General features: G+C 44.4%; 1 protein-coding gene across 9 annotated transcripts in view; it reads right to left on the bottom strand.

The window, feature by feature from the left end:
• Cc2d2a (coiled-coil and C2 domain containing 2A) overlaps positions 1 to 12466 on the bottom strand; it is a 78602-nt gene that overhangs the window by 21893 nt on the left and 44243 nt on the right. For 6 of the 9 annotated variants that reach the window (XM_006503938.3, NM_172274.2, NM_001359904.1 and 3 more), the window contains 8 exons: positions 12184 to 12340; positions 9892 to 10039; positions 8440 to 8578; positions 6640 to 6843; positions 4482 to 4574; positions 3238 to 3329; positions 2132 to 2146; positions 363 to 530 (listed from right to left, as the gene is read on the bottom strand). In XM_006503938.3, coding sequence (XP_006504001.1) covers positions 363 to 530; positions 2132 to 2146; positions 3238 to 3329; positions 4482 to 4574; positions 6640 to 6843; positions 8440 to 8578; positions 9892 to 10039; positions 12184 to 12340 — 1016 coding nt within the window. The remainder of the gene's footprint in view (positions 1 to 362; positions 531 to 2131; positions 2147 to 3237; positions 3330 to 4481; positions 4575 to 6639; positions 6844 to 8439; positions 8579 to 9891; positions 10040 to 12183; positions 12341 to 12466) is intronic. The other 3 variants (NM_001359903.1, NM_001359905.1, NM_001359906.1) reach the window with 1 other exon arrangement.

Raw genomic sequence — 12466 nt, 5'->3', positions numbered from 1 at the left:
CCAGGTCATGGGTTGTCAGCATCTGACCCCAGTTAGCACTCAGCTTCTCTCCTGAGAAGGTGATGCAGGACTACACATGAGAAAAAGGAAGCAAACAGAGAGACAAGTAGGCGAGACAACGAGTACCGAGGAAAACCACCTTAATCCCACAGTTTATCCTGTAGCTCATCTGTGCTTCTTGTCCTTGGGCTCTACAGGACATTGCCAACACCCACACCCTTGAGCCTGAGTTGACTATGTTACTTGCAAACAATAGGGCGTGGGCTTCTGCAGAGGGCTCCAGGTCTTGCTACACTGAATCTATTAAAGAAGGTCCAGGTTGGCTTGCATTCTGCGAATTCAGCTGTCCCGAAGGCTCTCACCTCACTACAGGTTTCCTTACAGGGATGTCGTAAGCCCGGATAATGTTCACCAGCAGCTTTATGTCTCCATCAGACAGGTTTTGGGCTGTCACCTTCTTCCGACCTTTCCTCCGTGGCCTCAGTGGTCGCTTTTGTTCTGCCAGCTTGAAAAGGCTTAGGCCCAAAATGCTAACGATTATAGAACAGCATTAGGATTCAGGAGGAAAGAAAGGTCTAGAAAGTTATCATATGGCCTTTTAAACTACATTCCAAGGTCCCTCAGAGACCCGTGGACATTCTCCTTTAAAGGAGGGTGGGGAAAGTCTAAAAATTCTGCTAAGTCAGGTGGGGAAGGAGGCAGTCCTATCGCATGCTTTACTAAAATTCTCAGCTGCCACTCATTAATGGAAGCAAAGTCAGGTCTATCGGAACCCTCACCCCATCTGCATCTCCTGCCTTGCCCCCTATCTTGTTCACGAGCCTGTCTAGCATGCCTTGTGCTGTCCACTGTTCACAGTGACTCCTACCAAGCCGCTGTAGCTTTATCCCCCACCCTCCAGGCTAGTCTTGCCACTTACTCCAGAGAGCTAGAGGCATCTGTTGGAAGGAACACGTTCCCTGAGCATGAACCCTGAGCGTACTGTTAGCCACCTCTGTTCACTAACTCCAACAATGCTCTTGGCCTTGCTGGGAAGTTCCTGGATAGTGCTTCTTACTCTCTGAGACTACACAGGCCTGAGTGTGAATCGTGGCTGGCTCTGCTCTTTACCTTGTGACAGGTTATGTCACCTCTGTGAGTCTCTTTCATCGTGTGTAAAAGGAGGGTATTCGCATCTTACGTGGTTGAGAGGGTAAGTGAGGAAGGGTGCATATAGCACCTTGGCACTTGTCTTGGACTTACTAGATACCCTGAAATGAGTAAGTGTGGGGATGGCAGTGACCAGGATGCGAGAGATGATGCTGGAGTTGAGAGAAGTGGGAGGGTGCTGGGGAAAGGGGATCCTCTCTGCCTTTTATTGAGAGGTGTGCCACACATTGCCCACTGACTAAAGCAGCAAGATCGGCCGAATCATGAGAGGAACTTAACAGGAAAGCAGACCTAACCATGTGCCTAGAAGCTGATTCGTGATAGTGCCATTAGCCACAGGGCACAGCCAACCGGCATCTGTAGTGTCTGGGGACTTTGCCTTTCTCCTAAGTAATGACCTGCCTACCCCAGCAGACTGTTTCCCTGGCTTTCTTTGCAGGTGACATACACCAGCTACGGACGAAAGCTCTGCAGCTGCTATCTGAGCACTACTGGTGCCTCTCACAAGGAATCCCAAGGGGATTCCAGGAGGGGCTCACTTGGTCTCTAGCATCCTACACAGAATAGGTACCATTTATAAATGTCTTCTGTTATCTAGAGGAGCACTAGCAACCCTACAATAACAGCCTTAATCTTTACAACTACATTTATCACATTTTGCAGATAAAGCAAGCAAAACTATGATAGGTGCCTTGATTTGCTGAAGGCTGCTTAGTATAGAAAGAGAATTAGGGTCTAAATTCCAGCCATATTCTAGTCACTCTGCTGGGACACATACCTAGCCCAAAGATGGGAGCCTGCCATGACACATATCCTCCTTTGACAATGCTCTCTCCCCGCAAAGATGCTCTTGTGAGACATCAATGCCTCCTTACCAAGCAGTCTACCTACAAGCACATAATTGACTGAGACTATTAGAAATGGTAGCATTTTAATTATAAGCCAAGAACAAACTAAAATTAAAAAAAAAGAAAGAACATACCCCGAGCCTTCAGAACTTAACGCAGAAAGTAAAGCAGAAAAAGAAAAAGAAAGAAAGAAAAGAAAGAAAAAGAAACAGCATGAAAAATCACCATCTGTTCTAACTGTAGCTTTTATGCCTGTGCAAACATTCAACGAGCAGCTAGGCTAAAGGAGGAGGCTGGCATATATTCATGGTCACTGTTGCCTTCAGTCCATGGATGGAATTTCAAGGGACTGCCATGGATAAGGAAGTGCAGGCATAGGAAATGACCTGCGTGTGTTTATTTTATTTTTAATTGTCTGTAATGTGTGTGTCTGTGTGGGGGTATGTCCACATTTCCATGGAGGTTAGAAGAGGGTAATAGATTTACAGGTGGTTATGAAGAGCCCAGCGTGGATGCAGAAAAAGTAACTTAGGTCCCCTGGAAGAGCATTAAGTGCTCTAAACTGCTGAGCCATCTCTTCAGCCTCAAGAAATAACATTTACAGAAGGGTGGATGCTTGACCACTGAGAAGGTCATGGCATGAATGCCCCCATAAGAATACCCTTATAGGGAGTTATCTTCTCACTTCATGCATCCACTCCTGAAGGAGACGATGTGAAGAATAGGCTGACAGGGAATCAGGCAAAAGCCAGTGGTCAACTTCCATGTGAATAGCCATTTTCCCATGTGGCCCCACCAAGCACACACCTCAGCCTTGTGGCAAAACTGGGCTGTCCCTTGGGATCCTAGAACCTCAGAGGGTGTGATCTCAGCCACCTCCACCATGTGAGATGTACAGGAAAGCCTGGTATTAGGGCACTAGAAAGGCAGGGAGAACATAAGGACACACAGGAGGGGATGCTCTCAGAGTAGTTTAACTGCGATGGGAAACAATGAGGACTGCGGAGCTGGATTTGGCAGTAGAGAAGGCTAGGATGCGCTCTCATGGAAAGTGATGTAGAGGCCCAGGGATGTTTGCCCTCATATAAATCCCTCAGCTAACATCATGGGGCATTAATCAGGTTGACCCAGACTTCTAATGCGTACAGCATAATGACAAAATCTTAGATACATCTTCCATGTAATGGGGTAAGATAAAGCACAGGCAGCAAGAACAGTAACTTTGTTTGATTATTTTTACCTGATATTGGGGACTTCTTCTTCTACTACCAAATCAGTAAGAAGAAAATGGTGTTTGGCAGTTAGGAAGCGATTTACCACTGCTTCTCTAACCTGGGAGAAGAAATCAGCGTTACTGAAGGTGATCAAGTTATTTAAATGTCATTTGGCTCAGTTTCTCTGTGCCAGTCCTCCCTCTAACTCCATCCTCCCCTGCGCCCCTGCCCCCCACCTGTCCTCTATGGCTGGAAACTCTGTAGTCCCCCACCCCCACCCACTAGACTATAAACTCATTAAGGGCAGAGTTGGACCTGGTGGTTTGGGTTGTTTTAATTTTGTTCACTGTTATATTTTTAGGAGATTGAAAAGTTTCTGAAACAGAAGATATTGATATTTTGTTGAATAATACCTGAACAATAAATAAATAAAAAAAGGAAGTCTTGAAGCATGAACAATTGAGAACAAATTCTTTTTTAGTTTGTTTTGTTTTGAGACAGGCTTTCTCTGTGTAGCCCAAGCTGTCCTGGAACTCACTCTGTAGACTAGGCTGCCTGCGAACTCTGCATCTGGAGTGCTGGGATTTATAAAGGTGTGTGCAACCACTGCTGGAGACCAAGTTCTTCGTGCTCTGCCCTAACTGAATGGCTTATGTGGAGTTCCAGTAGTGAAATTTTTAGTTGTATCACACATGCTGCTTATACAGAATAATCCACCTCCTAATTTAAATAAAGGACCTCTTAGTTGCCAAGCAGTTAGTAATTATTTTTGGTACATATGTCATAGTGTAGATAATCTAGGTAGGAAGAATGCATTATAGTTACTATAGCATTTCTTATAAATAATTTTGAGATGACAAAAACAGGGGAAAGAATAAACAAAAGGCAGCTCTAGCTAGTTTTAAGTTTTCTCGTCTGTAAGGGAAGTACAACGTGGATCAAAGCTCTTGCTTTTCTCACAACAGTTGTTGTAAGGCAGCACAACAGAGATGCAAACAGGAAAAACAGGGCCCAGAAATGGGATCCCTGCTAATCACTCCCCATTCATCGTAACAGTCCGCAGCATAGTCCCTGGCATAGCCTGGTGGTTTCATATACTCAAGAGGTGAATACAGTTGTCAATCTGTTATTTATATATGTGGGAAAACAAGCCCCAAGAGACTACATGGCTCACATAAGATGCCATAGGCATTTATAAAAGCAGAAACACTCCCATCTTACAATCGTGGCTCTTTTCCCCTATAAAGACGGCTTTCAGTGGTTTTCTTACTTGCTGAAGGTACTTGGCTACTGTGGCTCTGTGCATGTCCAGGTGGTCCTTGGTTTCAATTACATTTCTGTCTCGTAATCGTTTCTCATAGTCCTAAAATGGAAAGGACATCTTAATGTCATGATTTTTAAAGTGCTCTCTGATGTCTTTCTTGGAGTTGCAGAATTATTTATCACACGTGGCTTAAGTCATAAATCATGATTCTAAATCTCCGCCTTCCTCCGGACCTTTGGTGCATAGCCAGTACGCAGGATTCTAAGTCAGTAGCTGGAATGCCTGTACACTACTTAAGTTAAAGAGTTCACACACAGACACCATGGGAAGTTGTTGTAATTCAGGATGCTAGCATGTGTAACATGCAACTTGGACAAACCCTGTGCACGCTTTGACTTGTCAGTGTTGAATGAACTAGTCATAGACTTAGAGAAAGCTTTTGTGAAGGCTGTTATCACATGGCATCTAGCTACAGGTGACTTGGGTCAGCTTCTTGGAGGACAGTAATAGATTGCTCTGGCTTTCGTCTGCTCAGGCTTATCCTTTTAACTACTGATAAAACAGCGTGGGTACCCCTGGGGAGCACCAATTCTACTTTGTTTGCCATTCTACACCAGAGTTGAATGCCCAGCATGTCTTCTAACACAGATTGAGTGGTTCAGAGATGTCATTTTTGATGAGGAGGTCACCTCTGTCTCCATTGACTAAAGTCCATAGATCCAAACTTGGATGATACTGGTGATCATGTGGCCAACTGGAGTAGCCTATCTACAAATGAGAAGGAAGCCACACACCAGAAGCCCAGACAGGATGGAGAAGTGCCCTGGTATCTGGGTGGTCTTGAGGCATAGATGTATTCTGAAAGATCCTGGCAGAATGTAAAAGGACACAGAAGCCCTGAAATTGGCAAGATAGACGTCAGTGTTAGCAGAACTAGCTTCACTGATTTAGAAAAATAGAGGTGCACAATGCTCTGGCCACTCCTTGAACCTGTGTGTCTGCCAATGTTCTGACCAGGTGTGTGCCCATTGCTGCACTTTCATTAGACTCTTTCCTTGTACCCTTCCCATACCCATTTCTTGAGAATAGACATTGTTTAGATCTGGAAATCCCCTAATCTCCCCCTTCTCCTTTCCCCCCTGAGGGCCTATAAAAACTGGGAACTCTTTCCCCTCGAGGTCGACTCCTCTACCCCTGCGTGGGATATGAGTCGTCCCCAGAGCTCTGGCTTTCCTCGAATAAAGCCTCATGTGGTTTGCAACAAGCTCGGTCTGTCGTGAGTTCTTGGGTGTCCGCTATTGTCCTGAGGCCTGAGCGAGGGGCTCCTCTCGGAGTCTTTCATATTCCACTATCCATGTACTTTTATTTTTAACCATAAACATATATTTTAAACATTTATTTTATTTGTATAAGTGTTGTGTTTGCATGTATATTACATATGTATGTATGTATGTATGTATGTGCACCAGGTATGAGCTTAGTACCCATGTATTCAGGAGAGGGCATCAGATTCCTCTAAAACTGGAGTTATGGGTATTGAGTGCTAGGAACTGAACTCAGGTCCTCTGTAAGAGTACATGTTCATCTGTCCATCCGTAACCACTGACTTGTCTCTCCATCCTATTCTCGTCCTCGTAGAGATTTCATCATCTAATTCACTGCAGTTGGTAGCTGAGGAAATTCAATAGTGGGAAGAACCAAATAACTTAAAGATATCTGGCAGGAATAGTTTCTGCCTGAAAAATCACAATCCTTTCCAGAGCATCTCCGTTCACCTCCTCACACACAAACTTGCCTGCCTTTGGCTGGCTTGTCCCACCAACACATTCCATCCTCCATCACTCCTCAAGGGCCAGCAGGTCCCACCTGTCTCTGGGAGCTGGCTCGGCTGAGTCTTTGTTCCCCTCCTGCCCTTAGATGCTGTGCCTGGTCCCTGGCTGCTCAAATCCTACCCATCTTGTTCTCCCCATGCTTTGCCACTGTGTCCTGGAGAGTCCTTAGCACAGACTTGCTATACTCAAATGGCGTCGCATCCTTGACTAAGGTAGGCTTACTTGTGCTGCAGTAGAGAAAGCAGCGTTGTCGAGAGCACACACATTCATGCCCAGCAACAGGCCAAGTGCCACCGCAGATCATTCACTAAATTCTTTGGACAGTTTCTTACCTGGAATACCTTTTCCATAATTTCTCGGTCATATGCTGGAATTTGTTTATAGTTCCGGAATTCTGGCACCTCTTGGCTCCTAAGATGGAGAAGTCGGAACCGTTTGGATCTATTTAATTCCTCCTCTGAGACGAAGTTGAATTCCTGCTGCAGCTGCTCCAGCCGGAAGAAGTCAGGGACATAGGATTCACCACTGGTAGCAACCTGCAAGAGCAAGAAGACACACTGCTCCAGGCGGCGGGCAGATACTTTCCAAATTAACCATGTTGGGCTCAGTGAATGCCTACTAGTTTTCAACTAACAGATCTGAAAGACAAGTTACATTACATAGCGGAGACAAACAGATGCTGCTGTAGGTACTTAGTGGTTGGCTTGGTTTGTTTGTTATCACCACACACTGTTTTTCTAAAATAAATAAATAAATAAATAAATAAATAAATAAATATTATTAATTATCAATAATTAATTTCATTTTTGATATTTGTGCTCCCTGTTAATATGCAAGGTGAAAGGAATTGCTATGTCAGCACAGAGCCTTGATCAGGCGCCTACTGGAAATAAGATTACTGAATGTGTGTAAAATATCTATGACTTTTAAATTCCTATGTGCATATGTGTAGATCAAGGCTTCTTGTCAGCCGGCTTCATTCAGTTCCCAGGGTCATCATGGTCTCCTGACTGCACAGGAGCTCCTGGCCTTCGCTACTGAGAGTCAGCCAGGGATGGGCACGGGCCAGCCAACTTGGAGGGCCCAGGAAGGACAGCTCCTAGACACCACAGAGAAGCTAGCAAAGTGGCTACCCTTCCTGCGGGTGCTGCCTGGTTCTTTCCCAGCTGTGACCTCCTCCGAGGAAGAAAATGGGCAGCTACTCTCAGGGACCATGGGAGACTCTGCTCTTATACTAGGGGAACTCTCGGCCCATAAAGAGGAGCGGATTGGATGGGATCTCTGTGCTTTGCTTTTCCATGGAAAAACTACGGGGTTAAAAATAAAAGGACATGATAGATAAGTATATTTATTGTTGATTTCAAGATAGTAACTAAGACATGACTTCAAAAACATTCCATGAATTATGCTGCACTCGAGGTGGCTTTGGCTCATCTTTCTGACATGAATCATCTCTGTGCTAAGCAGTGTCACGTTGGAAGGAGAGTTTGTAAGGAACAAGGATCAAATAAAATGATCTGTCTCGAAACCTAGATGAAAATGAAAGTTTCCTAACCTGTTGTATGGTCACCCCACGAGAACCCACTTGTTTATAGTAGTTTGGAGACAGTTAAATCCACTATATTTGATTCCAAGAGAGATGAATTGGGTGTGTTTAGGGTCACGTGGTTGTAGACAATTTTCATAAAATACCCCATCAGGACTGAAAGGAGAAGAGGGAAAGCTTGGGCTCTGCTTATTATGAGTGCGGCCGTGAGCAAGCAGGTGAATCTAAAGTTAGTTTTCTTTCTGTGTAGTGGAGAAATAGAATCTTTCTCTAGGGGTGTCTCAGGCTGCAGGAAACAGTAAGGAACCTAGGTAATTATATGTATTGTATGTGGATTGTGTACCATCTAAGGGTTCATGCACATCAGCAAATATCCTTATCTACTGTGAGGGCAACACAGGGCATTGATGCTCCACTGTGTCTCACAGCCAGGGAGGTGGCAGAGCTGAAATTTCAGCCTGTGGTTGGCAGCTCTTGCATTCTTAAACAGCTGCACAGAAAACTGTAAAAGAGAATGCATGCAAAGGGCAGGGCATTTTCTCATCTGAGAATGTATAAATGGCTGGTGCCTCTCTGGCCGTCTTACCGAGATCAGCTGCATCAATGGGGCGTGGTTGGGATCATTGGGGTCAAGCTTGGACTCTGCTGCCCACTTGGCCAACTTCTTCATGTCCGTCAGCCCTGATGTGCCAATGGATGAGATGGCATCTGCCCTCCTCAAAGCACTGGAAAAACAGCAAGAACACCAACAGAGAAAGCAATCGGGAGCTTGTCCTCAGCACACCAGTGCTGCTTACAGAAGCCATGACCTTCTATAGGAGGAAGCTTGCTGTGGAGACTCTGATTATTTTCTTTACTTGATTATTAAACATGTTATAAGGCAATGAAGAAATAGGAATGAAAGGCATGCAAATGTGACCCAATGCTGCAACTTTGCCCAGTGCCATGACATGCCCCCCATTTTACATCCTGCCCCCATGGTCCAGGGAGCCCTGAAGGCCTCACCTCCCGGGACAGTGGATAGCAGCTTTGGACCCGGAACTCAACAGAGATCCATGCTCTGCACAGACGCCCATACCTGACTTGCTCATAACCTGCTTTACTTTCGGAGGAGCCAAAGTTTTAGCCCCAGGGGATGTCCCTAGTACTAAACTCCAGTGAAAAGATCAGAAAATGCCCAGCCAGGCTTCTATCAGAAGTGGTTCTTGACTTGGCACAGATCTGCATTTGCTCGTTACAGGTTGGTATGGGGATACGTAGGACAAGAAGGGAACAAAGCAAAACCCATTCTAATTTTCCATGTGTTTAGGTCATCTGGAAAAGTGTCTTCTCTGGGATGGAGATACACCATTTTATTCATCTCTCTCTCTCTCTCTCTCTCTCTCTCTCTGTGTGTGTGTGTGTGTATGTATGTATGGTTGTAAATCTTTTTATTTTAGAGGTGGGGCAGCCATGGCCGGAATGGTGAGATGATGGATTGATAATGAGTCTGTCTATGCCAAGATGGCAGAGGGAGCCTCTCATAGAAGGATGCAGGGTACCAGTCTATCGCAGTGGACTAGATTGGGAGGCCAGGACTCCTCCTTCTGCTCTGGAGGAGAACTGAAGATCTAGCTGTTGGCGAAGAAAGCTAACGATCAGGAACTTTCCCACATCTAGCAAGCTCTGCCAGTCACTTTTATCAAAGAAGCTTTATGTGCTATGCACCCACAAGTTCACGAGGTGAGAGAACGCAGAGTTTCTGAGACAATTAAACAAAGACATTTTTTGGTGTATCTGACACCAATGGCCATCCTATATATGTCAACTGATTATTATTCTAAATTTTAAGAAAAATGTAAATGAACAATTAAAGTACAGGCAGCTCTAAAGAAAGGAGAGAACATGGCATCCCAAGCCTCCCCAGCCCGTGTCTCTAATATAGTCACCAGTTCATTCTAATATAGTCACCAGTTCATTCTAATATAGTCACCAGTTCATTCTAATATAGTCACCAGTTCATTCTAATATAGTCACCAGTTCATTCTCGTCATGTTACCTTCGAAATCCAATGTTCTGCTGTGACAGTGGAGGAATTAAAGGAATCCCATTTTCCCCAACGGCCCATGCCACACTGTGGGACACTTTCCCTGATGTCATTAGAGTCAGTTGATTGCTGCCATCAGCTTCGAAGGAGAAGGGCACCCCTAAGGGAATAGCAAGGCCAACAGAATGGTGTTTAGAAAGGAGAGGACCCAGGCCTGCAAGAGTGCAGATAGTAGAGATGGAACCTGGGGTAGGGGTGGGAGGTGAGAGTGCATGCTCCAAGCTGGGCCACTAGATTTGTTTTGCAGGTAAATCTGCACAGAATCAAGCTCTCTCTAACGCTGAGAGTAGAGTTTCCATGGTGTACTATCCTTGAGACCATTGGTGTGCAGTATCTGCGTTCTGCTATTTCATAGCTGTGAGAACTTTGAAGAGTTACCTCCCTTTTCTGAACCTTAGCTCTTCTACATATGAGGGAAAATACCAGCATTCTCTTAAGAAGTTTTTAAAAATCAGGTATTTGCCCATTTATTTAAGACATTTACATGAGCTCCTATTAAGGCTGAACTTGGCAGTGAAGAAATTAAACAAATTAAAAGAAATGAGCTTATGTGATCTAAAAAATTGAGTCCTGTTGTGATGTTTGTGTTTTAGCGTTTATAACAGAGCTAGTAAAGGCTTAGGATGCTGGTGAGCATTAAGCATCAAGGAAGAAGATATCAGAGAAGATATAGAGGAAATTTATGCTGTAGGGGTCAGGGGTGTCGGTGGTTTCATGCTGTGGCCAAGGTAGCCTGATTAGAAACACTTTCTGGCCAGGCATGCAGAGGCAGGCTGGATCACTGAGTTCTGGGCCAGCCTCATCTACATAGCAAGTTCCAGGACAGACATGATGGGATCTAGCACTATCTAGGAGACAAGTGACAGAGTGACAGCTACATAGAGAGAACCTGTCTAAATAAACAAACAAGCAAACAAACAAACAAAAGAGACACCAGATAATGCCTCCGAGGAAGGAAGGAGACAGTCATGTAGGTAAAAACTAGTTAAACCAGAAGGTTGGTCCATCGTGCATTTTATCAGAATTGAGAATGTTAATGAATTGTTGTAGAATATTTAACCCCAACCCAGGATTTCTACCCAGTCTTTGCCTCTCTAGTTCCCAGACAAAAGACACACATAACCTTTTTATTCATAATAAGCCTTAAATGGCACAGGAGCTGGGCAGATACCTATTTTCCATATTGTTTTTTTTTTTTTTCCATTTTTTATTAGGTATTTAGCTCATTTACATTTCCAATGCTATACCAAAAGTCCCCCTTACCCACCCACCCATTTTCCATATTGTTAAAATTTATTTTCCTACCCATAACCCTGAGTTATTACTTACTATGTTTCATCTGGGCTGCTCTTAACTCCAACTGGCCAGCCCTCAGGGCCACCTAACCCACGAATGCTTCTCTCACCCCCATTTATCTTCTTCACTTCATGGTTCTCCTCTAACCCCAAGTTCCGGAAACCTAAACCCCACCTATGTCTCCTTTGCCTAGCTGTTGGCTGTTGGCATCTTGATTTGCCAATCAGAAATAACTTGGGGGCAGTGTCACTTGGGGCTACATGCAGACTCCAGGTCTTGGAGGCCAGCATGTAGCATTACAATAGACTGTAAGACCAAACCTCAGCAATAAATGATCTCCCTATAATGATAGAAATTAGTGTCTTTTAGCTTTATACACCTATATCTCTCCGCTACATCTTTTTATGCACAATGCTTCATTTTCATTTCTAATTATTTCTTTACAAAAGGTTATTATGAGTGGGATTAAGGCATCAAAGAGCTTATCAAAGCTCTTTAATTCATACTACAAAATACTTTATAATAGTGTAGTCATACGTGTTCTCATAGAGAAATGACTTGGCAAACATCCATGTATCTTCTGAACACACGTGAAGGCTAAAAGAAGTTCTACCATGTAGGTCCTAGAGATTAGACTCACTCCCTCAGTCTTGGCACAAAGAGAGCCTTTACATGCTGAGCCATTTTACCGGCCCTCTCTCCCTTCCCCAACAACTCCCCTGAGACAGGGCGTTATTTTGTACTTTAAACTGTGGTCATCCTCCTGCCTTAGCCTCCTGAGTGCTAGGGTCAGAGGTATGAGCCACTATCCCTGGCTTCTTTTGAATTTTTGATAACAATTTTATAATTATTTGGTGATAACTTTTAATCATCTGGGAAGTAGAAAAAGACAGATTCAGATATGACAATGGTAACCATTAGCTGCTGAAAACAACTAGCTTTGCTTACCACTTCCAACTCCCTCATGGTCTAATGTCACATGCTGGTTACTGCTGAACTCCACCTCTTCAATGGGGGCCCTTCCCGTGACAAGGGTCGTCTCAGGGATAGGCAGGAAGACCTCAGCTAGCAAGGTGGTACCACTATGACCAATAGTTTCATAGACCTGAAATCCAGAGAAGAGACTCAGCCAGTAGAAGTGGCAATAGAATGTGCTCTCAGGTATCAATCTACATTGTTAGTGTCTGTGCTGGTCTGCCCCAGAGACCATCTTATATATACTCTGCTTGGG

Source organism: Mus musculus, chromosome 5 (genome assembly GCF_000001635.26).
Source record: "Mus musculus strain C57BL/6J chromosome 5, GRCm38.p6 C57BL/6J".
NCBI classification, from domain to species: domain Eukaryota; kingdom Metazoa; phylum Chordata; class Mammalia; order Rodentia; family Muridae; genus Mus; species Mus musculus.
The sequence above is the reverse complement of the archived record's forward strand: the minus strand, read 5'-3'. Positions and strand labels throughout refer to the sequence as shown.